We start from the raw sequence: 25,702 nt of genomic DNA on the forward strand, positions 1-25,702 counted from the left end.
ACCAATTTATCTGGAAAAATATTGTGTAAGACAGCCTGAACAAAAATGCCTGCACTGCACAGGTGATGATCTGACGTTATTGCGACAAGAAAGACTGTTTTCAGAGTCAGAAGACAAAGTAGACAGCTGTGCATTGGCTCAAATGGGGAGCACATTAGAAAAGTCAGACGCAAATTCAAGTCCTACTGTGGCATAACAAAGGGCTTCGGTGGAAACGTATGCTGTAAACCTTTAAGAAACCTCATCACAATAGGCTCTAAACAGTGCCCAAAATAAAACCTTGCTGGGGCAATGACAAAACAAACAACACTTCAGACAGCTTATCTTGCAGCAGGTCAATCTGATAGGTACCACACCAAACGACAATCTTGCCAAGGGCCTGGTGTACAGTGATTTTATAGATTGGCACCTGGTTGGCGGAATAATATCAATGACTTCGGGAGGAAGATTGAAGCAAGCGAGCTGCCACCTCTCGATCTCTATGCATGGACATGTAGATTGCTAAGGCATGAGCGCAGGACCCCGCCCTTCAACTTGCTTAGCAGACAAATGTTCATGCCCAGACGTTCTGGATACCGCATCCTCCTGGAGGAGCCACGTAGATTACTCTGGCTCAGTCAGTCTTGATCTTTCCTAGAACTCAGGCCAGGAGGGATAGAGGCAGGAAGGCTTACAAGCAGGACGGTATACAAAATGAGTCTTAGAAAGAGAGCCTTCTTGGGAACTCCAGCGTGCAAAAACGCTGCCATTATGCATTCTCAGTAGTGAAGAAAAGATCGAGCAAGGGTTCTCCCGAATGCTGGAAAACATCCTGCAACACCTCTGTGTGTAACTGCCATTTGTGATCTTTTAGGCGTTGATGATTGAGTTTGTCTGTCCTGGCATTTAGAGATCCCACCAGGTGAATCACAACCACAGAAATGTCAGCCTCTCCCTGAGTTGCAGAGCCTCCTGGCACAGGCTCTAAGACCCCATTCTACCTTGCCTGTTACAATACCATATGGCAGTGGTGATGTCTGCGAGCACCTGCACTAACCTGCTTTTTATGGATGGTAGAAATGCCTTCAGTTCCAAACAGATTAGCTGCAACTGCAAAAAACTGGAGCGTGTTTCCGTCACAAACCAAAGTCCTCTTGTAAAGAAATGCCTCCTTGGCATGGTTACCCTCTGACTTTTTGCCTTTTTGTTGATGGCAGTTATGAATGAAAGTGTGCTGCGACCCTGCAAACCAGTCCCCAGCACCAGTATTCTTTCCCTAAACTGTACATTTGTTCCTACAATTGGCACAACCCTGGCACTCACATCAGTCCCTTGTAAATGGTACCCCTGGTGCCAAGGGCCCTGATGCCAGGGAAGGTCTCTAAGGGCTGCAGCATGTCTTATGCCACCATGGGGACCCCTCACTCAGCACATGCACACTGCCTCACAGCTTGTGTGTGCTGGTGAGGAGAAAAAGAATAAGTCGACATGGCACTCCCCTCAGAGTGCCATGCCAACCTCACACTGCCTGTGGCATAGGTAAGTCACCCCTCTAGCAGGCCTCACAGCCCTAAGGCAGGGTGCACTATACCACAGGTGAGGGCATATGTGCATGAGCACTATGCCCCTACAGTGTCCAAGCAAAACCTTAGACATTGTAAGTGCAGGGTAGCCATAAGAGTATATGGTCTGGGAGTTTGTCAAACATGAACTCCAAGGTTCCATAATGGCTACACTGAAATCTGGGAAGTTTGGTATCAAACTTCTCAGCACAATACATGCTCACTGATGCCGGTGTGGAATTTATTGTAAAATGCACCCAGAGGGCATCTTAGAGATGCCCACTGAAAACCAGTCCGACTCCTAGTGTTAGGCTGACCAGTTTCTGCCAGCCTGCCACAACCAGATGAGTTGCTGCTATAGCCTATACTGGGTGGAGGTGCTTCTCACCTCCCCCTGCAGGAACTGTAACACATGGCGGTGAGCCTCAAAGGCTCATGCCTTTTGTTACAGCACCCCCAGGGCATCCAGGCTAGTGGAGATGCCCGCCCCTCCGGCCACTGCCCCCACTTTTGGCGGCAAGGCTGGAGGAGATAATGAGAAAAACAAGGAGGAGTCACCCACCAGTTAGGACAGTCCCTAAGGTGTCCTGAGCTGAGGTGACCGCTGCCTTTAGAAATCCTCCATCTTAAGTTTGGAGGATTCCTCCAATAGGATTAGGGATGTGCCCCCCTCCCCTCAGGGAGGAGGCACAAAGAGGGTGTAGCCACCCTCCAGGACAGTAGCCATTGTCTACTGTCCCCCAGACCTAAACAACCCCCATAAATTTAGTATTTAGGGGCACCCCAGAACCCAGGAAATCAGATTCCTGCAACCTGAACCAAGAAGGAGGACTTCTGACCTGAAAGCCCTGCAGAGACCACGGAGACGACAACTGCTTTGGCCCAGCCCTCCGGCCTGTCTCCTGACTCGAAGACAACTGCAACAGCGACGTATCCGACAGGGACCAGTGACCTCTTAAGCCTCAGAGGACTGCCCTGAAACCCGAAGGACCTAGAAACTCCAGAGAACAGCGGCACTGTTCACCCACAGCAACATCATTGCAACAAAGAAGCAACTTTTAAAGAACTCACTCTTCCCGCCGGAAGCGTGCAACTTCACCCTCTGCACCCGACGCCCCCGGCTCGAGCTCCAGAGGACCAACACTACGGGGAGGACTCCCAGGTGACTGCGACCTCGTGAGTAACCTGAGACGGCCCCCCTGGGTCCCCACAGCGACACATGCAGAGAGAATCCAGAGGCTCCCCATGACCACGACTGCCTGTAACAAGGAACCCAACGCCTGGACCAAGCACTGCACCCGCAGCCCCCAGGACTAGAAGGAATCCAACCTCAGTTTAGGAGTGACCATCAACCGACCCTCTGCCTAGCCCAGTTGGTGGCTGGCCCAATAAGCCCCCCTGTGCCCTGGCTGTACCGCTAGGGTGACCCCGGGTCCCTCCACTGATTCCTATCCAAAACCCAACGCCTGCTTTGCACACTGCACCCAGCCGCCCCTGTGCCGCTGAGGGTGTGTTTTGTGTGCCTACTTGTGTCCCCCCCCAGCGCTCTAAAAAACCCTCCTGGTCTGCCCTCCAAGGACGAGGGTACTTACCTGCTGGCAGACTGGAACAGAAGCACCCCTGTTCGTCATAGGCGCCTATGTGTTTTGGGCACTTTGGTGCTTTCTTTGACTTGGTCAGACTGTCTGAATATTTTATTCTTGAGAGGTAAACTGTCTCCTGTGTCTACATCATGGGTACACAGGTGTGTCTGACCAGCGGTCAAGGAAAAAAGCTCAGCAAACCGCTGGAGGACTTTCCTGCAGTCAACTTGCTGTTGGCTAGAGAGGGTGTCTGAGTAGACAACTCCATCTACTGAGCCATCTTTAGGGTCAGTGGAGAGGAGGTCAGGGAGAGGTTCACTCTCTGCTGCCTGATCAGTAACCATCAGCATGTTTACATCTGCCCTGTCCTGATAGAGCTTAAGGCATTTAACATGTATCACCCTCTTGGGGGTCCTGTTAGTGCCCAGGTCCACTATGTAAGTGACCTGACTCTTTTTTTCTAGCACTGGGGAACGGCCACTCTATCTTTCTTGAAGTGCCCTGGGAGCCACAGGCTCCAGAAACCAGACTTCCTGCCCTGGCTGAAACTCAACCATAGCAGCCTTTTGGTCATGCCACAACTTCTGGAGTTGTTGCCTTTTCCATGTACTCTGGCATCCTAGAGCGGAGGCCTAGTACATAGCCCACTACATCTTGTTTAGGCTCATGGAGAGGTCTCTCCCAGCCTTCCTTTACAAGTAATAGTGGTCCCTCACAGGATGGCGAAACAGAAGCTCAAAGGGGGAAAACTCTACTCCCTTCTATGGCACCTCTCTGTAGACGAAAAGAAGGCATGGCAAGAGGACATCCAATCTACTTTTGAGTTTTTCAGGGAGCCCCAGGATCATGCCCTTCAATGTCTTGTTAAACCTTTCTACAAGACCATTGGTTTGTGGATGGTATGGTGTGGTGAACTTTTAAGTCACCCTACACTCATTCCACATGTGTTTCAGATAAGCTGACATGAAGTTGGTACCTCTGGCAGAAACCACTTCTTTAGGAAATCCCACTCTGGTAAAAATACCTATGAGTGTTTTAGCTACTGCAGGGGCAGTAGTGGACCTAAGGGGAATTGCCTCAGGCTAACCAGTAGCATGATCTACTACTACCAGTATATATTGGTACCCTGATGCTGTGGGAGGTTCAAGTAGACCTACTATGTCCACTCCCACTCTTTCGAACGGGACCCCCACCACTGGAAGTGGAATGAGGGGGGCCTTTGGATGGCCACCTGCCTTACCCCTGGCTTGACAGGTGACACAGGAGGTGCAAAACTCCTTAACCTTGTGGGACATACTGGGACAATAGAAATGGTTGACTACTTTCTCCCAAGTCTTGGTTTGTCCCAAATGCCCAGCAAGGTGAATGTCATGGGCTAAGGTCAGGATGAACTCACTAAACTCCTGAGGCACTACCACTCTCCTAGTGGCACCAGGTTTGGGATCTCTTACCTCAGTGTAAAGGAGTCCATCTTCCCAATAGACACTGTAGGTTCCACTGACATTACCTTTTTCTTGCTCAGCTGCTTGCTGTCTTAGGCCTTCAAGAGCGGGGCAACTCTTTTGTCCCTTACACAGCTGTCTCCTTGAGGGTCCCCCTGGGCCCAAGAGCTCTACCTGATAAGGCTCCAGCTCCATGGACTCAGTTCCCTCAGGGGATAGAACATCTTCCTGAGAAGAGAGGTTCTGTTTCTTTTGCTGTGTAGAAGCTGGTGCCCCAGTCTTCTTTCCTTCCCTCTTGGAAGGTTGGGCCATTATTCCAGACTCCCAACACTTCTTTTTCACCCTGAGCCCTGCTTTGTGCCCTTGTCTTAACACACACCAGGTCAGGGATGCCCAGCATGGCTACATGGGTCTTGAGCTCTACCTCAGCCCATGCTGAGGACTGCAGATCATTCCCTAGCAGACATTCTACTGGAATTGCAGAGGAGACTACCACCTGTTTCAGGCCTTGGCACCTCCCCATTCTAAAGTTAGCATTGCCATGGGATGGACTTTAGTTTCATTGTCAACATTTGTGACTGGATATGTCTGTCCAGCCAGGTACTGTCCTGGGGAAACCAGTTTGTCTGTCCCCATGGTGACACTGGCACATGTATCCCTCAGGGATGCTGCTGCCTGTATTTTTCCATGTTAGGCGGCCAGGCAGCTAGTGTGGCTAAATCCACCCCACCCTAGACTAAATTAGCTTCAGTGTGCACCCTGATTTGCTCCGGGCAGACTGTTGATCCCACCTGGAGACTGGCTATTCCATTACTAACTGGAGTAGTAACTGTTGTGGGACTTTTCTTTGGACAGGCCTTGTCTCCAGTTTGATGTCCATGCTATCTACAGTTGTGACACCAGGCCTTCTTGGGATCAACGCTTTTACCCTTATACCCATTTGTGGACTGTGAAGAGGCTTGGGGCCCACCCTCCTGAGCAGGTTTTTTGGGCCCTGTAGAAGACTCTTTGTTTTTGTCCTTGGATGTCTGACCACCCTTCCCCTGGGGAGGCTTTGTGACCGCTTACCTTTGGTCACCCGCTGTGGAAGTCTTGGTCACCCTTGTCTTGACCCAGTGGTCTGCCTTCTTTCCCAAATCTTGGGGAGAAATTGGACCTAGGTCTACCAGATGTTGGTGCAGTTTGTCATTGAAGCAATTACTTAACAGGTGTTCTTTCATAAATAAATTATACAGCCCATCATAATCACTTACACCACTGCCAGTTATCCAACCATCTATAGTTTAGACTGAGAAGTCAACAAAATCAACCCAGGTCTGGCTCGAGGATTTGTGAGCCCCCCTGACCCTAATCCTGTACTCCTCAGTGGAGAATCCAAAGCCCTCAATCAGGGTAGTCTTCATGAGGTCATAGGATGCTGCATCTTTACCAGAGAGTGTGAGGAGGCTATCCCTACACTTTCCAGTGAACATTTTCCAAGGAGAGCTCCCCAGTGAGATCTGTTTACTTTTCTGGTTGGACAAGTCCTCTCAAAAGCCGTGAACCATTTAGTGATATCATCACCTTCTTCATATTTGGTTACAATCCCTTTGGGGATTTTTAGGGTGTTAGTATTCTCTCTGACCCTATTTAAGCTGCTGCCACAATTTATGGGACTTCAACCCATTTCTTTTCTTTCCCTTTCTATGGCTAGGAGCTGCTTCTCCAAAGCCAATCTCTTGGCCATCCTGGCTAACAGGATGTCCTCTTCATTGAGGCTGTCCTCAATGCTTACAGAGGTACTGGACTCACCTATGGAAGAACCGGGCTCTCTGACCATGATTTTGGGGACAGGGTTCTAGGAGCCCTGTCCTCCCTATTTAGGACAGGAGCGAGGGGGGAGGGGGGGAGTTCTTCCTCCTGTTCACTAATTTTCCCATCTGAAGGAGTGTCCTCAGAGGGGTGGTCCCTTGTAAACTCTGCCAAGAGCTCATAGAGCTTTGCCTTGGTAGGGTTGGACCCAGTTTTTATCTTTTTTGTTTTACAGAGAGACCTTAACTCTGACATGAGAGATAGTGTGCACAGAGTCCAAGGGTTAACCTTGGAGGTTGATAGTGGCAAAATTAGTTAATACTAATGCTCTATTTTGTGGTAGTGTGCTTCAGCAGTAGGCTTATCAGAGGGTAGTGTTAAGCATTTGTTGTACAGACATAGGCAATAAATGAGAACACACACTCAAACACTATTAACTCCAGGCCAATAGGTTTTTATATAGAAAAATATTATGTTCTTAATTTATTTTCTTAAATTATTTTTATATATTTTAGTTTATTCTAAAATAAACAAGATTCACATTTTAGGTAAGTACATAAATTGCAAGGTACTTCACAAGGGTAAGTATGGAACTTTAAATTAAAACAGTAGTATACACAGTTTTGGCAAAAATGGCAATAAGCTATTTTAAAAGTGGACACAGTGAAAAAATCAACAATTCCTGGGGGAGGTAAGTAATAGTTAGTTTCTCAGATAAGTAAAGCACTTACAAGTTCAGTCTCCTGGGCATAGGCAGCCCACCGTTGGAGGTTCAAGGCAACCGTAAAGCCACCGCACCAGCAACACAGGGCCGGTCAGGTGCAGAGGTCAAAGGAGGGCCCAAATAACACAGGCGCCTATGGCGAACAGGGGTGCTTGGTTCCAGTCTCCTAGCAGGTAAGTACCTGCGTCCTCGGGGAGCAGACCAGGGTTTTTTTTGTAGAGCACGGGGGGGGACACACACAGGCACACAAAACACACCCTCAGCGTCACAGGGGCGGCCAGGTGCAGTGTGCAAAGTAGGTGACAGGTTTGTCGTTGAAAACAATGGAGGGGCCCGGGGGTCACTCTGGCGATGCAGGCAGGGCACAGGGGGGCTTCTCAGGCCAACCACCGAGTGGGCTAGGATGAAGCTGGTCGCTCCTGCACTGGTAGGTGGTTCCTCTCGGTCCTGGGGGCTGCGGGTGCAGTGCTTGGTCCAGGCGTTGGGTTCCTTTGTTACTAGGTAGTCGCGGTCAGGGGGAGCCTCTGGATCCTCTCTGCAGGCGTCACTGTGGGGGTGCAGGGAGGTGACTCAGGGTGTCCACGTCGTTGAAGTCACCTGGGGGTCCTCTCTGCAGTGTTGCTTGTCCTGAACTCGAGTGTTGGATGAAGAGTGGGAAGACTCACGCTTTTGACGGGAAGTTAGAATCTCTTTAAAGTTGCTTTCTTTGCTGTTTCTGGACAGAGCCTCTGTCCTCGGGGGGTTCTTGGTCCTTTAAGTGCAGGTCAGTCCTCTGAGTCTTCAGAGGTCGCTGTTCCCGCTGGATCCGTCGCTGTGCAGGTCCTTTGAGTCTAGAGACAGGCCGGTAGGGCTGGGGCCAAGTCAGTTGTTGTCTCCGTCATGTCTGTGGGGCTTTTGGGTCAGCAGTCCTTCTTCTTTCTTCAGGTTGCAGGAATCTGATTTCCTGGGTTCAGGGTCGCCCCTAAATACTCAATTTATGGGTGTGTTTAGGTCTGGGGGCAGAAGCCAATGGCTACTGTCCTGGAGGGTGGCTACACCCTCTTTGTGCCTCCTCCCTGAGGGGAGAGAGCACATCCCTATTCCTAATGGGGGAATCCTCCAAAACCAAGATGTAGGATTTCTTAAGGCAGGGGTCCTGATGGATCCTCCTTGTTTTTCTCATTATCTCCTCCGGACTTGCCGCCAAAAGTGGGGGCTGTGTCCAGAGGGGCGGGCATTTCCACTAGCTGGGATGCCCTGGGGGCGCTGTAACAAAAGGCATGAGCCTTTGAGGTTCACCGTCAGGTGTTACAGTTGCTGCAGGGGGAGATGAGAAGTACCTCCACCCAGTGCAAGCTTTGTTCCTGGCCACAGACTGACAAAGGCACTCACCCCATGTGGCCAGAAACCCGTCCGGTTGTGGCAGGAACTGGTCAGCGTAACACTGGTGTTTGGACTGGTATACAGGGGGCATCTCCAAGATGCACTCTGTGTGCATTTTTCAATAAATCCTACACTGTCATCAGTGTGCATTTATTGTGCTGATAAGTTTGATACCAAACTTCCCAGATTTGTAGCCATTATGGAACTGTGGAGTTCGTGTTTGACAAACTTCCAGGCTTAGACACTGTAGGGGCATAGTGCTCATGCAACTATGCCCTCACCTGTGGTATAGTGCACCCTGCCTTAGGGCTGTAAGGCCTGCTAGAGGGGTGACTTACCTATGCCACAGGCAGTGGGTTGAGTGCACGGCACTTTGAGGGGAGTGCCATGTCGACTTAGTCACTTTCTCCCCACCAGCACACACAAGCTGTGAGGCAGTGTGCATGTGCTGAGTGAGGGGTCCCCAGGGTGGCATAATACATGCTGCAGCCCTTAGAGACCTTCCCTGGCCACAGGACCCTTGGTACCAGGGGTACCAATTACAAGGGACTTGTCTGTGTGCCAGGGCTGTGCCACCTGTGGGAACAAAGGTACAGTTTAGGGAAAGAACACTGGTGCTGGGGCCTGGTTAGCAGGATCCCAGAACACTTTCAATCATAACTAGTGTCAACAAAAGACAAAACGTTAGAGGATAACTATGCCAAGGGAGGCATTTCCCTACAGTACATAGCAAGAAATTTTAAAGAATGGCAGTTGATAGATTCCTGGAGACAACTCTACCCAAGCGCCAGAGATTACTCCTTCTTTTCTATTATGCATGACTTCAATCAATCAAAGAAACTTTATTTCGGCTACAAGACCCATAAAAGCGCATAGCAACAATAAATACAAATAAATACACAAAGTAATAAATATAACAATACATACAATGATAAAATGGAATAAAAATAAAATAAAATGCACTCACACAGTGTGAAGGGACAGTCTTGTTGGAACCATTAAGCAGATAAAAATGTCCCTGTAGCGATCCAGCTAGCTCCGAGTAACTTGGCAACGGCAATCACTAGCGTTGGCCTAGTGTCTGATCTGAGGATTCGCAGGGCTAATTCAGAGCTGCGGACTCCCAGCAGTCTGCATGCCGGGGCCAGCCATTTCCTGTGTGAGGCGGTATACGCGGGGCAGGCAAAAAGGACGTGGGGAGGTTCTCAACGGGGGCTTTACAGGCTGGACAAGCGGCTGATTCTTTGTGTGACCAGCGGCTGGTGAAGAATCTCAGTGGAAGTGTTCCAATGCGGAGCTGAAAGTACAGTTTCCTTTCCCTTGGGACCGTGATTATGTCCCAAAAAGCCTCATACTTGCATGTCTCTTTTATGTTAAACAAGTCACAAGATAATGTAGTGTGAAGTGCGGCCCCTAGATCTTCGTGGTCTGCCATTTGCCAATATAGTTCTTTAGTTCGCTTTTCGAGGGAAAGACGGAGGTGGTTGGTGAATTCCGAGTGAGTAAAGTGACCCCTTGATGTATCGTAGCCAGGGGATGCTGTGAAGGTGATCAGTTTTTAAAATAACCTGCAGGGCTTCAGTAAAGGTTTCAAGCTCTGGGGTAGTCCAGAGACGCCGCCAGTATAGGAGAGGGCGTAGGTGGGCTTTATGACCGATGCGTTTTATGCCAAGATCCTTAAAACGGGGGAACAGTGGAGTGCTTGGCGGAAGGGACACAAGGTTTCTTAGGAAGTTGTTTTCAGCGATTGTTATGTCTTGAATTTTAGCGTATCCCCATAGTTCAGCCCCGTAAAGCGCTGAGGTCACAGCCTGGGCTTTGTATATCTGTATTGCTGGGCGGATTGGTTTTGCATGCGAGAGGTGAAAGTTTTTTAATAATACCCCTGTTGTTTGCTTTAGTTTTAAGGCTTGTTTCCCTATGTGTGATTTCCAAGACATGTTGTCAGTCAATGCTATACCCAGGCAGCTGAAAATGCCCACCTTCTCAAGTGTGGTGCCCTCTAGTGTAAACTTCCCTCTAAAAGATCTATGGGGTTTGAGGGTCATTAGTTTTGTTTTAGAGGCATTGATTTCAAGTCCCCGCGTTGAGCAGAATTTCTCAAAGCACGTGAGGGGTTTCCTTAGTCCACTAGGGGTCTTAGATATCAGGAGAGTATCATCTGCAAAGAGCATGACAGGAATTTTTTGTGTGCCAAGTGATGGTGCGTAAGCCTCCACTCTAAGCAGGTAGGGGACGATTTCATTAATATACAAAGAGAAGAGGGTCGGGGCAAGGACACACCCTTGCCGCACACCCCTTGATACATGGATTCTATCAGTTAGTTGCCCCTTATTGTCCCACCTGACTCATACGTAGTTGTCCTCATGGAGCCGTATCAATAGTGCTAGGATGTGCTCCGGGATTCCCATTCGGGAAAGAGTGTCCTACAGTTTGTTGCGAGGTACTAGGTCAAAAGCAGACTTTAGATCCACAAAAGCTACATAAAGACTCCCTTTACCAATGAGCACTGTTTTCCAGTGTAAAAATAGGAACCTGAGGACTTGGTCAGTAGTAGATATTTTTTTCTGGAAACCAGCTTGGAAGGGACTAAGGATATCATGTTCAGTCATCCAGTCTTCGATCTTTCCCAAGAGGCAGTGGCAGAAGACTTTTTGCACACAGTCAATTAGACTAATTGGTCTGTAGTTGCAGGGGAGTGATCTGTCGCCCTTTTTAAAGATCGGGACAACAATAGCCCCTTTCCAGGACTCAGGGATAGGCGCCCCAGATGCTATTGCGTTCGCTATGATGGTGAGGTATCTTGACCAGGATGCAATATCGGTTGAGAACAGGTCTGCTGGGACACCATCCGAGACGGGGGCCCTGCCGTGTTTTATGGTGCCTAAGGAATATGTTATGTCACTTAGAGAGAACAGCTGGGGCACTTCAGTGGTGGGTACTGAAGAAGTGTTTAGGGAGGGGTACATGTGAACAGGAGTGGGGCTATCGTGGTCATGGGATTACAGCCTACTAAAATGGTCTACCCAATCTTTCGGGGCGATGTTGGTTGTAATGTTCAGTCCACTGCTTTCTGGGCCTCGTGCTGCCAGGGACCAGAACTGACTACAGTTCCTCTCGTGCACTGCGTCGCTAAGTGCTGTCCACCACTTATCATCTTGGTCACGCTTGGCTTTGCGTATGGCTGACTTGTAGGACTTTCTAGCTAGGCGGATAGCGGTGGCATCCTTGGATTTAATAGCTTGGATTAAGTGCTTATTTAACCACCGGCACATTTTATTGAACCAGCGGTGCCTACCTTTGGGTCTCTTGCCATCGTGGGCTGTGGATACTGAGAAGTGGGCTGCGATATCCCTAAAGCATGAGGTGTGAATTAAACTTATTTCCTTATAGGTGATTGCGGGAATCACCTCTAGGTTCGTTAATGTAGTCTTTAGGGTGTTATTAGCTGCGTTAATGAGTGCGGGCCGAGCCGCAACCTTGTCCCACTTTAGGTGTCGTTAACAAGGCTAATACCCTCTGGTGCTGCTACTGAAGAGTTAATCGTGGGCGAGTGGTTGCGCAAAGCTAATGTGTGGACAGATTGAGGATTATAATCGATTCCAGTTCTTTCAATGATCGTCATGTCGATGACTAAGGGCCATAATCTTATGTCGAATAGACAGTAGTTGATTCTGCTGGTGTGGTTGGTTTTGTTGAATGTGTGATGGCCTTTGGCGTCTGATTTAGTTCTGCCATTTAATGCCCTGAGCCCTAATTCCATGGTTAGTGACTTAACTTGGACAGCGACCTGCGTCCATCTCTTGATGGGTGGAATGGACAGGGCGAGGATAGACCAGGCTCGATCCTCCTCGTCTGTGGACCTGAGATCATCCCAGTCTAGAGATTCGAATGTGACATTAAGGTCACCTGCCACAATGGTTTTATGATGGCGGGGGCAGTTTTGCAAGAGGGCTGCCAGGACACAAAGGGTTTTGGAGACTTGACCCCCCCTGACCCCTCGAGTATAGATATTGAAGATGTTCACAACAGTGTCAGGCCCGAATGATAGACGAAGACCTAACAGGTCGGGAGAATCAGTGGGTAGCTGTAATATACGACAGTTAAGTGATGTTCTGATCCAGATGGTGAAGCCCCCAGAAGGCCTGCCTCTAGTACTGGGAACGGCGGGGATGTGGAAGTTTGAGTAGCCTGTTCGAAAAAGTGGATCAGTTGACCACGTCTCTTGGAGAAGACATATATCATTTTCTTCAATAAAAGAGGTAAAAGATGGAAGAGGGAGAATAGATTTCAAACCTGCCACGTTCCATGAGACAAGTCGTACCCCAGTGAGTGGAGGAGCTATCCTGTCTAATTGCTTGGTATTTACATAATTAGCTGCCAAAGGTTGGTTCGGCAGGTGAGGTTGAGTAGGGAGAAGTGGATCAATAACAATGTTGGTCAGTGAGACCTGGGGTGAGAGGTGATGTTCCTCTAATGAGGCTGACATGGCCCTGATGAGGGAAGTGCTTGCAGGCTTAGCTATCGGTTCTTGATTTGATGGGCAGTATTCCTGCAAGATGAGAGATGCAGTATTGTCATATTTGCACAGCAAGCCGTCAGAGGTCTAGGGGAGTATGTCATGAGAGGGAGAATGAGTACTTGCACTGGCAGTGTTAGGGATTGCAGCAGGCCTGGAGGTGATTGATATATGTTGGTTGCGTAGTTTTTCAGCATAGATTTTAGACAAAGCTTTAAGTCAATCGTTCTCACCAAGGGTAGATCAATATTTTTCTGGGCAGTAGCTCGGGCAAAACCCGTAGTGCATAGGTGGCCTAGGGTATTTGAACTGGGTGCGCGAGTGTGCTGGTGGGCTTTTTCTTGCATCTAGGGCCACCAAATTGTCCACCATGGTCCCGTCCTTGAGTGTCAGTGTTATAATATCAAAATGTGTTCCCGGGTCAGGCCATCTTGCTACGTTAATTACAGCTCGCGTATTACAGAGCGACAGAGCGACAGCCTCTTACATGGCGAATCCAGTGAATTGCCTTGTTTTTAATAGAGTCTGCCCCGTCCTTTTGTGTCGATGTATTTAGCTTGGGAACGTTGACCATTAGTACTACATTTCCTGATTGAGACCAATCAGTGGCAGGCTGTGCAGAGTATTTTGGGGCAGTATTGCTCATGAGTTTGGGGATTATGTGATGGACGTCTAGGGTATTTCCTGCGCCTGAGCGGTTATGCAAAGGAGGCTGGTGGGAGTTCTGGGTCTTAACACCGGCTGGAAGGAGGCCATCACAGCTGGGTGCTGGAAAAATTGGCAGATTCGTTGCGATGCCTGGTAGGGGTGGGCTTTGGGTAAAGTTCATGGTAGCCGTGTCATCTGGAAGAGTTAACTGTTTTACTATTGCAATTAAGGAGTTAACCATAAGCTTAAGTTCTAATACTTCCTTTTTTAATTCTTGTATGCATCGAGTGTGCTGTGGGTCTATGTAAGTTGAGTGTGTGTTTGTGGCTGGTAGCCCGCCCACCCTGATACCTGGGTCAACGTCATCATGTGATTCTAGGGCATTAATTAACGGGTTAAAGCGGTTACTGTACTGGATGAAATCGTTAGGGCCCAGTGGTAGCTCGTTCACTAGAGATGGAGCAGTGTGGCTGATAACATTCCTGCCCTCTCCCTGCCCTATAGTGGCTGTGTCGTGTTGCCCACGTTTCACAAAAATCTCAGCAATTTTCTTTGGGCCAGCCCTCCTTTTGGTTGGGGAGTGCTCCCCCCCAGTACCGTCGGGATTATTTCCCTGAGGAGTAGTTAAAATTCCCTCGCATTCACCCAAAATAGTCAATTCTGTCCATAACGCAGTTATTAGCTGCATGCTTATGCCTTTTCCGCTAAGCTTTTAGCACTGCCCCTGCCCCAACCTCTATTCCTTTCCTTTTACCCATCTGGAACTGTTATTGGTGATAAAGTGTTCTATAGAGTATCAATATAATGATGCAGCCTCCGGGATGGCACAGTATTGACAATACCGCGTAGCGCTAAGATCATTGATGCTTGCTTGAATGGTCAATGTTAGGGGGGTGGCCAAGCCCAGCCTCTTCCGGGCTCCGACGGGCGTGGACGGGCCCACCCTTGGCCCCGGCTTTGCCCGGGCGCGCCCCGCGCAGCGAGGTGCCCCCACGCGCTTTATAGCGCTCGTTGGTGTCAAGTGGGTGCAGGTGCAGATGAAAATGGCCACCTCCTGGGGCCTCAAAGCAGCTTGGGATATGCAGTCCCTCTCAAGTCTTTAGCACGTCCCGCGCAGCGAGGTGCCCCCACGCGCTTTATGGCACTCGTTGGTGTCAAGTGGGTGCAGGTGCAGATGAAAATGGCCGCCTCCTGGGGCCTCAAAGCAGCTTGGGATATGTAGTCCCTCTCAAGTCTGTAGCGCGTCCCGCGCAGCGAGGTACTCCCACGCGCTTTATAGCGCTCGTTGGTGTCAAGTGGGTGCAGGTGCAGATGAAAATGGCCGCCTCCTGGGGCCTCAAAGCAGCTTGGGATATGTAGTCCCTCTCAAGTCTTTAGCGCGTGTATGCATGACTTACACATATGCTTAGATAACTTTCTCTGCACACCTGAGGTACATACTCAGACCTGGGAAGTGGAGTATTAAGGGAGGACAATATCTGACCACAATCCTGTTCTTCTCCAATTGGCCTGGGAAAGGACCAAACCGCACATAACAACCTGGCACCTCAAACCAGTATACCTAGAGGACCCAGCCTTCCAAGAACATGTGAGGGGGACACATCAGAAGCTATATTTTGAGGGAAATGCGGCTACTGCCCCATCTCCCCAGATAATGTGGGACGCATTTAAAGTAGTAGTCAAAGGGAGGTGCATAGCCGCATCAATGAGAATTTGGAAAGCACTACAAGGGGAGATCAAGACAGCAGAAACTGAGTTACGCACGCTAGAAAAACAAAGACCAGAGAACCCTGAGCTGCAAAGGGAGGTGGGCGAGGCCAGAGAGAAGGTAGCGGAGTACACTAAGAGGCTTCGCTGCTTCGACTACAAAAATTATATGGTAAGAGCCCATGCTGAGAGGGACAAAACAGGCACGCTGCTAGCGTGGCTGGCCAACCCTTCAAAGAGAGGGACTCCCATTGTAGAGATCATTACCCCCACAGGACACAGATTGTATTGTTAGGAAGAGATCAACCGCCATTTCCTAGAGTACTACACCACCCTTTATACAAGCGTCAAGCAGGGGGAAGGGGAAGACATACGAGCATTCCTAGTACCTCTCCCACATCAACGCCTAACTGAAGAAGAGAAAGAAGCTATAGGAGGCAATATAGAGGAGACAGAAATCAGAGAAGCCAATAAGGGCCTAGCACGAGGGAAAACCCCAGGCACAGACGGACTCCCCATAGAATTTTACGCCACGTACATTAATAAACTGGCCCCTAAACTAGCGCAGTTATGGCGCGGCAAGAGAGCAGAACTGCCTCTCAGATTCAACTAGAGAGGCACTGATAATTCCATTGCTGAAACCCAGCAAACCAGCTAACGACAGCAGAGCCTACAGGCCCCTATTCATGCTTAACTATGACTACAAGATTCTCAGTTGCATACTAGAAACAAGGTTACTGCCATTTCTGACACGCTTGGTCCATACAGACCAGGCCGGGTTCATCCCCACCCAGAACACAGCTCAGAATATCTGCTGGGTTATCTGCATATTAGATGCTTACATACCAAACAAAAGAACTGCGACAATCCTTGCAGTGGACATAGAGAAGGCATTCGATAGCCTGGAATGGAAATACTTGTATGCAGCCCTAGGGCACATGGGGCTAGGCAAGGGATTCATTAGATGGACGCAGTTGCTATACACAGACCCTGAAGCCCAAGTCAGAACCGGGACTACAATATCTGAGCAATATAGGGAAGGGAAGCCCCCTTTTGCCTTTGTTATTTGCGTTGGCAATGGAGCCATTGGCTACCCAGGTTCGGACTGCTACTTGGTACCAGGGGCTACGGTATAAGGACTATTATCACAGAATAGCACTCTATGCGGATGATCTACTTATGTTTCTACGGGACACGGGACCGGAACTAGAGGGAGCCCAGGCACTCTTAACACAATTATGCAGACTAGCAGGGCGACAGGTGAAATTTCAGAAATCCCATATCTCCCCTCTTTCTATGAATAGTGACCCACCCGAGGAGCTGGGACATGTCTCTTGGGAACCTCGGTGCATGACCTACCTGGGAGTCAAGGTTTACCAAGCCAGGGCTGATTTTCTAGAGGGCAACATAGGTAGTATCATAAGGGCACTGAAAACTAATCTGGGATCCTGGAAAACACTTCCTTTGTCAGTAACTGGGAGGACAGCACTCATTAAGATGGTGGCGCTACCAAGACTTATACTATTTTGCGGTCTTGCCACTCTGGATTCCTGCTGCGCTTTTCAGGGAGCTGGACTCATTGATAACTACGTTTATATGTTGGGGGCTAAGAGATGCCGGGTGGCTCTCGCAACACTGAAAAGACCACGAGCGGAGGGTGGCGGTGGGGGCGCTGGCGGTCCTGGACTACGAATCATACTATCTGGCAGCCCAATTGCATTGGCTGACCCAGTAGACGGCAACATGTTGACTCCGAATGGACGGGCGGCCTCAGCGATTCCTCCCCTCCCCTGGTTAGCTGGCCTGCTCTTTCGGTTCACTAGGGCCGATCCATCGGATACCCCGGAGGTCAGTGTCCTCGAAAATGTTGAAAGAGATGTCTTCAGAAGACTGACACAAGCAGGCTTTGCACACCTGATATCACAATGACATGGCTAAGATGGATATCCCATGAAGGCAATTGGGACACAATTGTGAAAAGAATGCACTATTTAATCATTGAAACTCCTCAGATAATTTTTTCTACAAAGTTTCAATTACGTCCTGATCCTGAATGCAGTTTAGCGTTATTGAAATACTACTTTAAGAGTGTTTGCTTTAAGATTATTTAAGTGGTTAAAAGTATTTGGGAAAATGTGCCAGACTGTTTAATTTTACTTTAGTCAATGTTTAAACTCCCATGTGTGCTAAATCACTTCTTACAAGTACTGTTCAGGATACTATAGGTACAAAAAATGAGCGTAATTGGGTCTGATCACTGGTAGAAAGATCTTTAAAAACGTAATATTGCAAACATTTTCAGATAAAAAGCAAGAACACAGTTTATCAATGGTTGGTTTCTTCAAGTATTTACAAATAAGAAATGTATTTTCTAAAGAAGAGAGGTTAATTATACAGATTGATAAAATAAAAATTATTCAAATTATTGACCAGAAGCATAAAAATATTTTCCTCTGTGAGCTCTATAAAGTTCTTTTATTAACACCTTAGATGACAGTTTACTTATTTTGTCTTCTAAATAGTCTGCGAAATTAGAAACTGACAGGAGTAAAAAGTCAATTTTTAATGCAACTGAATTGCTTTTGAATAAAAAAACACTTAAAGATTGTAAGTATACTATATTATTAAGTAGAAGTGAAAGATCAATTCAAAATGTCCTTGTTGTGGACCACTGAAGACAATCTCTGGATTTGTATAATACACTATAGCACTGACTACACATTGTATTATGCAGGGCACTGCCCAGAGCTTCACTGGACAGTTCCACAAAAGCATGCTTTCTGTGTTGAAGTTATTGTTACATTGTTAACTGCTCAAGAATGGACCAATCTCATAGTACCTAACACTGACCAATGGTGGAATCAGCTGTATCGCATCTATGAACTTAAGGGAGCAATGCTACGTGTTAAAGGGCCATAAGGACATGAGGAATTTTTTAAGAACTGGGGATCACTTATCAAATCAGGGAATACTAACCTAAGATTACTAAGTATTGTTAACTGATTTATGTAAACCTTTACATACCTCACTATGTTAGCCTATTTGTGCTTAGTTGAAACTATATAATTTGTGTAAATAGTGCAACATGTGAATTACATTCGTAAACCCATAATCTTTTCCACAATAAAAAAAATCTAGGACCTGGAACAACCTCCTTCTCCACCTGCGCACCACTCTCACACTCCCCAACTTCAGGAGGAAGCTCAAGACTTGGCTCTTTGAAGAGTAGCCACCAGCCCGCAGCAACAACCCTTTATAAATCCTATGATCGATTGATTGAATTATTATGCTAAGCTGAATAAAATGAAACTAAAGCTAGTTGTTGGCCCATTTCTAGGATCTTGGATATTCTTGGTAACATAATCCAATCTCCACTTTGGCAGAGTTCTAAGCCCCCACTTAGGCTTTGTGGCCTTTTGGCTGTAAATGGGAGTAAAGTGGGTTTACAAACTTAAAAGACATATTTCTATTAACAATCAACTCCTTTTTTTGAAGAACTGAAAAATAAATGTTGATTATAATTGTAGGGCTTCTTATGTATTACTTAATAACCTCTACTATACATGATGTTGTATTCAGTTCTCTTCATCTACATGCTTGGCTAGCAGAGTTTTTTTGCCACCACACTGACATAGGACGGCAAAATAATGATCTAATTGGGGGCTTGAAGGGAGATATAGACATTATTGGTAAAAAGTGGACCAAAAAGCTAATCATTACAATTGTTATTGAGAGGCTCTTACAATGTCCCAGAAGAAAAGTCAGGCAGAAGTCAACATAAAATAGATGCAGGACACAAACTTATCTCTATTCAGAACAATTGGGAATCGGTCTTTGTGAAGTAGTGTATATTGGTGCAACAATCTAGAAGGAATTACTCCATTACATACAAACTAGTGTTTATCCTTGCTGATATGAATATATTTACATAAAACTGTATTGCCCTCTCCGGGCTCAACCTAGCTCAGCACTGGCTGAAATCTGTTCCACATGGCCCAGATAAACCAAACCTTTAAACACTATAATTCATGTAACAGCAAAACTCATCAAGAGACTAAGAAAAAAACAAGATGACGCTCACACTCAAGGAATCACACTACCTCCGACTACATGCCTGTATAACCTTCAAAATCTGCTGTGTCATGCTCCAAATAAACCATCCTATCAGGGAGCAAACTGTAAGATCTCAAGTTATGAAGACATGAAACACCTTGACCAGAAGTAAACCTTTCACCTATTTACTCCAAATTATTGCCATTCAAGAAAACTCTCCCATTGAAAGCAACATGTACTTGCCCACATCCTTGTTTTGCATTAACAATGGAAGCGCACTGCTATACTTATATATTATTGTCTCAGGAAGGACAATTTATTGATCTGTCTAAAGTTTAATGATTTAAAGACAACAATGTATGGCTATAAATATGTAGTTTTAAACTGTATCACTGAAATCTTATTCTTGTACATACATTACGACAGCCAACATATTTCCTCCTTACGTGGGACTGTGTCAGGGTACAAATTTTTCATTGTGAGTGTCACAAGGGTGCATACAAAGGATCTGATTTAGAGTTTAGTGGATGGGTTACTCCGTCTCAAACATGACGGATATCCTGTATGCTGTATTATGATTTTTATGGGACGTAATGGAATCGTAATACTGCAGACGAAATATCACATTTGTGATAGAGTAACCCAGTTACCCAAACTCAAAATCAGATCCATAATGTGTGCAACAACACACTGCTTTTACCGAACTTTAAACAAATCAATAAGTTGTCCTGAAGACAATGAGTTTGTAAATACAACGGAATAGTTTGTCCATACTATGAGTAAAGGCAGATTTTCAAACTTTCCGAATGACACTGTTAATGTGTTCCTTGGTCACAGCACCATTTAATACTGTTCCTAAGTAACAAATTCAATTGTTTGAACTTAGGTCTACTTGCGGACATACAACAACAATGCTCCACTGCTACTTTTACAATAGTTTGCTTGCATCTTTGTACATCTTATTTCTCTATTATACAGATATCTGTTGCTCTAAGCGGAGAATGAACAATATAAATAACCATACATACCACAAACAGAATCTGAAGCTACCTTAAGGAGGCAAAAGAAATGGTGAGGTTGAAGGGCTGCCTTAGCTTTAGGAAAACGATGTAAGGGTCATATATAAAGCCTGAATTGCGCTAACCATCCACATAGAGGTTACAGGTATTTAAAAAGCTAACCTCCACTTCAATTCACGTGGTTCAAAAGGAGAGCACATTATATTTGAAAAGAATGATGTTTTCAAGAAGAAGCGGGTCTCATAACGGGTAAAGACCTTATGAAGACCGATTAAAAATATCTCTGTTAGTAATTATAGACAAAGGACTGTGACAACTCAAACACCTGATGTGCTACTACTTTCACAGTGGGACAATTGTGCATTGAGAGATGGTAAAAGATGTCCAACATCGATCCTTTACTAACAGGTTTTAGTGATGAAATCCTACGAAATAAATTAGATTAAGCCACTCAGCAGCAGACTATTTGGGAATTGCAGAGAAGAGTATGTTTACAGCCATGCATTACAATTTAATATATGAGGTCTAAGTATGTTTGGTTAATTTATAGGGCTCGCACCACATACCTGAATATCTCCTGTGCATCAAATTAAGTACCAAACAGTAGGAAAGCAGACAGGACTGAGTAAGTGAATGAAGCAATGTACAAAAGTAAAATAGTTTGTGAAACATTATTTTGACAAATCATCACATGAATGAAAATGGTCTACCTTCAAATCATCTAGGAATACAATATCTTCCTTCTGGATTGATTTTTCAGTCCACACTAAGGCACTATAACATTTTGTCTTTTCTTCTTCGCCCACTTTCATGTGGGCCACTGCATCCCTGTACGAAAGAAATCAAACAAAGAATGTGCTTAGTATACCATAGCCATTGCTTCAATGTGGCATCTTTTGATTACACAATTAAAAATGAATTTAGGCACTACCTTGTGACAACCTGTAAATCCCGAACCTTAATTTTGTCTGAAGAGGTGTTTATTTTCTGTAATATCAAACACAAGAAAATTCAAAACACAGATATGTACCCAAGTCCCAAATTTTGACACAGCAGAAAAGTCTAAATCATTACCTGCTGTATTTCTTTTACTTCTGAGGTTGAGAGTTGCACTTTGTGAGGATTAACAAGTTCAACAGCAAACGGCCTTCCTGACAACACAGAAAAACAAAAACAGCCTTTCTTTTTATGCTGATTAAATTAAATAGTACAGCATAAATCTAAAGGTGGATCATTAAATGTGTAAAATGAAATCTCCACTGAGTTTGAGGATATATCACCAAATCACCAAACATGCTACCAATGATACTGCAAACCATGCACAATAAGAGGGCGAAACTATTAGCAAAGGACTCTCGCTTGAGTTAGGTTTGGAGATATACCCACAGGTAGTCTGCTCAAGTTGTGACATCCTTGAGCCATGCTGTTACAGTCTATAATCAATAACCTTGTGTTAAACCCTGAAAGGCATTATTTCTCTGTTTTATATGTAAGCACCAGGACAACAACAGATGTGAAAGCAGAGTACCTCAAAATGTTTTTTTGCAGATATATTTATTTTAGGTTCTCCAGTAAAGACATATACACCAATAACAAATTAACTTCACAACATTGCAGCTCTGCTCCATACATTTTGTTTTGCGCAATACACATGGGATCCCCACCATGCGGCACCCAGGAGCGGTGAATAATCTGTCCACAGGCCTCACCCTTGCCATTGCCCACATCAAACCTCACTCATTCTTCTAGACATCCCCAATGCAACGCATCATATACGCCTGGATCACTACGAACCCGTCATCGTCTCAGGAGTTGCTGTATCAACTCTATCTCCATCTGATCTCGGGCTACTCTCTCACCCTCCCTGCCCCTCATCTACCAGCCACTACAGCATCTCACCCCACAGATCCAAGTCAAGCTCTGCATGCTCATCTATTCCCACCTTTTTTAGACTGCATTCTTCTGCTATCGCCCATTCCCACAGGGCCGCCCCCCATCTATGCAGCGCCCTGGCTTAGTCCAATGTATAGCTGTGTGTCATCGATCTAATACTAGTCCCAACAAAGCAAATCTGTACCTCATCTTCTTCCCCTCTGCAGGGGCTGCTGGAAACCAAGAAGACAGTGTTGACAGTCCGCTTCACTCAAGTGTTTGCTGTCATTCTAATGTCCCATACCACTGCTTCCCAACTTTCATGTAAGATGAGACATCTCCACACCATGTGCAGGAAGTGGGCAAGTGTCCTTCAGCATCTGGGGCAGTCCCCTGACAGGGCAGAAGAATAAGTTACTTACCTTCGGTAACGCTTTTTCTAGTGGATACAGTAACTACCTTTGGATTCCTCACCTAAAGAATTCTCCCCTCGCGCCAGCCCTCGACGGAAATTTCTTCTAGCTCTGCACGTCGACGATGACGTCACAATCGCCCGACTCCACGCGACGCCACATGACGTCATCCAGGCAATAAGAAGCCCTCGTCGACGTGCAGACGTCAGTTATCACCATTTTTTACGTGCCATAGAGGCGAACAGGTTAAACCTAAAGAGTACACATTCATCCAGAATGAATGAAAATAGAACATTTATTATAAAACTCATTATAAATAACAGTTATGAATGCTCAATTCGAGAGAGAAATATATATATGTATGTATAATCCAAGTCCAAAATGTCCTCTTCATCTATCTTAATTTGCAAAGGAAAAGTATATACAGTCATCACAACTATATACATGAAACAGCTATATACACAAGATCAAGGATGCGCACCCAAAGAGATCTTGGCTTGACCAGTCAGGCAACGGGGAGGCGGTGGGACTGTGAGGAATCCACAGGTAGTTACTGTATCCACCAGAAAAAGCGTTACCGAAGGTAAGTAACTTATTCTTCTGATGGATACACCTACCTGTGGATTCCTCACCTAAAGAATAGAGTCCCCAAGCAGTATAACCTCCGGTAGTGGGTGCCCAAATGGTCAAACCAAGAAATCTTGCAGCACCGAGCGAGCAAAATGGCCATCCCTCCTAACCTCAGAGTCCAAACAGTAATGCTTGGCAAAAGTATGGAGGGATGCCCAGGTCGCTGCTCTGCAGATGTCAGCCACAGGAACACCTCTAGCCAAAGCTGATGAAGTTGCTTTGGCTCTGGTGGAATGGGCACGAAGCCCCACAGGTGGATCTCTCTTCGCCAAAGAATAGCAGATCTTAATACATAGAATGACCCACCTGAATAGCGTTCTCTTGTGGACCTTTCCTCTTCCCCACGTATCCAACGAAGAGCTGTTCATCCTGTCTGAACTCTTTGGTCCTGGCAACGTAGAAGTTCAGTGCTCTTCGCGGATCCAGCCGGTGGAGCCTCTCTTCCTCCTTGGATGGGTGAGGTGGAGGGTAAAAGGAAGAGAGAGTAATTGACTGCCCCAGGTGAAAGGGTGTAACAACCTTCGGTAGGAAAGCCGCCTTGGTCCTCAACACCACTTTGTCCTTAAAGAAAGAAAGGTATGGGGTTTCCACAGTGAGAGCCTGAAGCTCGCTAACCCTTCTGGCAGATGTTATGGCCATCAGGAAAACAGTTTTGAATAATAGGAACCATAAAGAACAAGAGTGCATAGGTTCAAACGGGGCCCCCATAAGAAAAGTTAAGACTAAGTTAAGGTCCCACTGAGGCATAATGAATGGTGTGGGTGGATACTTATTAGTGAGTCCCTTTAAAAACTTTAAAACAATTGGTGATTTAAAGAAGGATGGTTGATCAGGAAGGCACAGAAAAGCAGATAGTGCAGACAGATAACCTTTAACAGTGGCAATCGCACAACCTTTCTGTGCCAGATGGAGTGCAAAGGACAAAATGTCAGACAAACCAGCTTTTAAGGGACCTAAACTATTCTCTCCATACCAGCTTATAAATTTAGCCCAACGATTAGCATAGATTGACTTGGTGGAGTGTCGCCTGGCCGATAAAATAACTTCCACCACATCTGGATGGAGAGAAAAGGAACTCAGATTGCCCCGTTCAATCTCCAGGCATGAAGATGCAGGCTCTGGAGGTGGGGGTGTAGAATCTGCCCCTGCGACTGCGAGATTAGGTCCACCCTGCATGGGAGACGGAGCGGAGGGTACTGAGAGAGTTGGAGCAGGTCTGAATACCACACCCTTCTCGGCCAATCTGGAGCTATTAAGATGACTTGAGCTCGGTCTTGGCGGATCTTCCTGAGAACTCGAGGAATCAAGGGTATGGGGGGAAACGCGTAAAGCAACTGACCCTTCCAGGACATCTGAAACGCGTCCCCCAAAGCTCCTTGCACCGGATACTGGAGGCTGCAAAATAGCGGGCACTGCACATTCTCTTGAGTTGCAAACAGATCTATTTGTGGATATCCCCACATCCGGAAGATACCCAGAACTAGATCTGGATGAAGACGCCACTCGTGATCGACCGAGCTGCGTCGACTTAGAATGTCTGCACGCACGTTCAGGACTCCGGCCAAATGATGTGCAATCAAGCAGATCTTGTGTTCCTGAAGCCAGGGCCAGAGACGAAGAGCTTCTCTGCAGAGAAGATACGACCCCACTCCTCCCTGTTTGTTTATATACCACATCGCAGTCGTGTTGTCCATCAGAACTTGGATTGACTGACCGCGAATGGAAGGGTGGAGCGCCTTGAGAGCCAGACGTACTGCCCGCAACTCTAACAGATTGATGTGTAACCTCTGTTCCCCTGGAGACCAAAGGCCTTGATCTCCAGGTCCCCCAGATGAGCTCCCCACCCTAGAGTGGAAGCATCCGTTACCACCGTGGCCACTGGAGGTGGCAGCGAGAACGGCCTTCCTTGAGACAGGTTGTCGACCGCTGCCCACCATCGAAGATCCACTGCAGTGTCTCTGGAGATCTTTATCGAATCCTCAAGATCCCCTTTGTGCTGAAACCACTGCCTGCGGACGCACCACTGAAGAGCCCTCATGTGCCAGCGTGCATGAGTGACCAACAGTATGCAAGAAGCGAACAGACTGAGCAGACGAAGGATCTTGAGGACTGGAACTACCGCTCCATTTTGAAACACTGGAATCAACCTGAATATCCTGGACCCGCTGGGGTGGAGGAAAGGCCCGATTCAATGTCGCGTCCAACACTGCCCCTATGAACAGGAGGCGTTGAGAGGGCTCCAGGTGAGATTTGGGTACACTGACTGAAAAACCCAGGTCGTACAACAATTGAGTCGTCGACTGGAGATGGCACCACACGAGCTCCGGAGTTTTGGCTTTGATCAACCAATCGTCCAGATAGGGAAACACAGCTATCCCCCTTCTTCTGTGCTCTGCTG

At 46.8% G+C, this 25,702-nt stretch overlaps 1 protein-coding gene across 5 annotated transcripts in view; it reads right to left on the reverse strand.

Annotated features, from left to right (window-relative positions):
- Positions 1 to 25,702, reverse strand: part of PUS10 (pseudouridine synthase 10) — a 322,578-nt gene that overhangs the window by 128,869 nt on the left and 168,007 nt on the right. For all 5 annotated transcript variants that reach the window (XM_069234384.1, XM_069234385.1, XM_069234383.1 and 2 more), the window contains 3 exons: positions 21,464 to 21,540; positions 21,321 to 21,376; positions 21,100 to 21,217 (listed from right to left, as the gene is read on the reverse strand). In XM_069234384.1, coding sequence (XP_069090485.1) covers positions 21,100 to 21,217; positions 21,321 to 21,376; positions 21,464 to 21,540 — 251 coding nt within the window. The remainder of the gene's footprint in view (positions 1 to 21,099; positions 21,218 to 21,320; positions 21,377 to 21,463; positions 21,541 to 25,702) is intronic.

Source organism: Pleurodeles waltl, chromosome 5, assembly GCF_031143425.1.
Source record: "Pleurodeles waltl isolate 20211129_DDA chromosome 5, aPleWal1.hap1.20221129, whole genome shotgun sequence".
Taxonomy (NCBI): Eukaryota; Metazoa; Chordata; class Amphibia; order Caudata; family Salamandridae; genus Pleurodeles; species Pleurodeles waltl.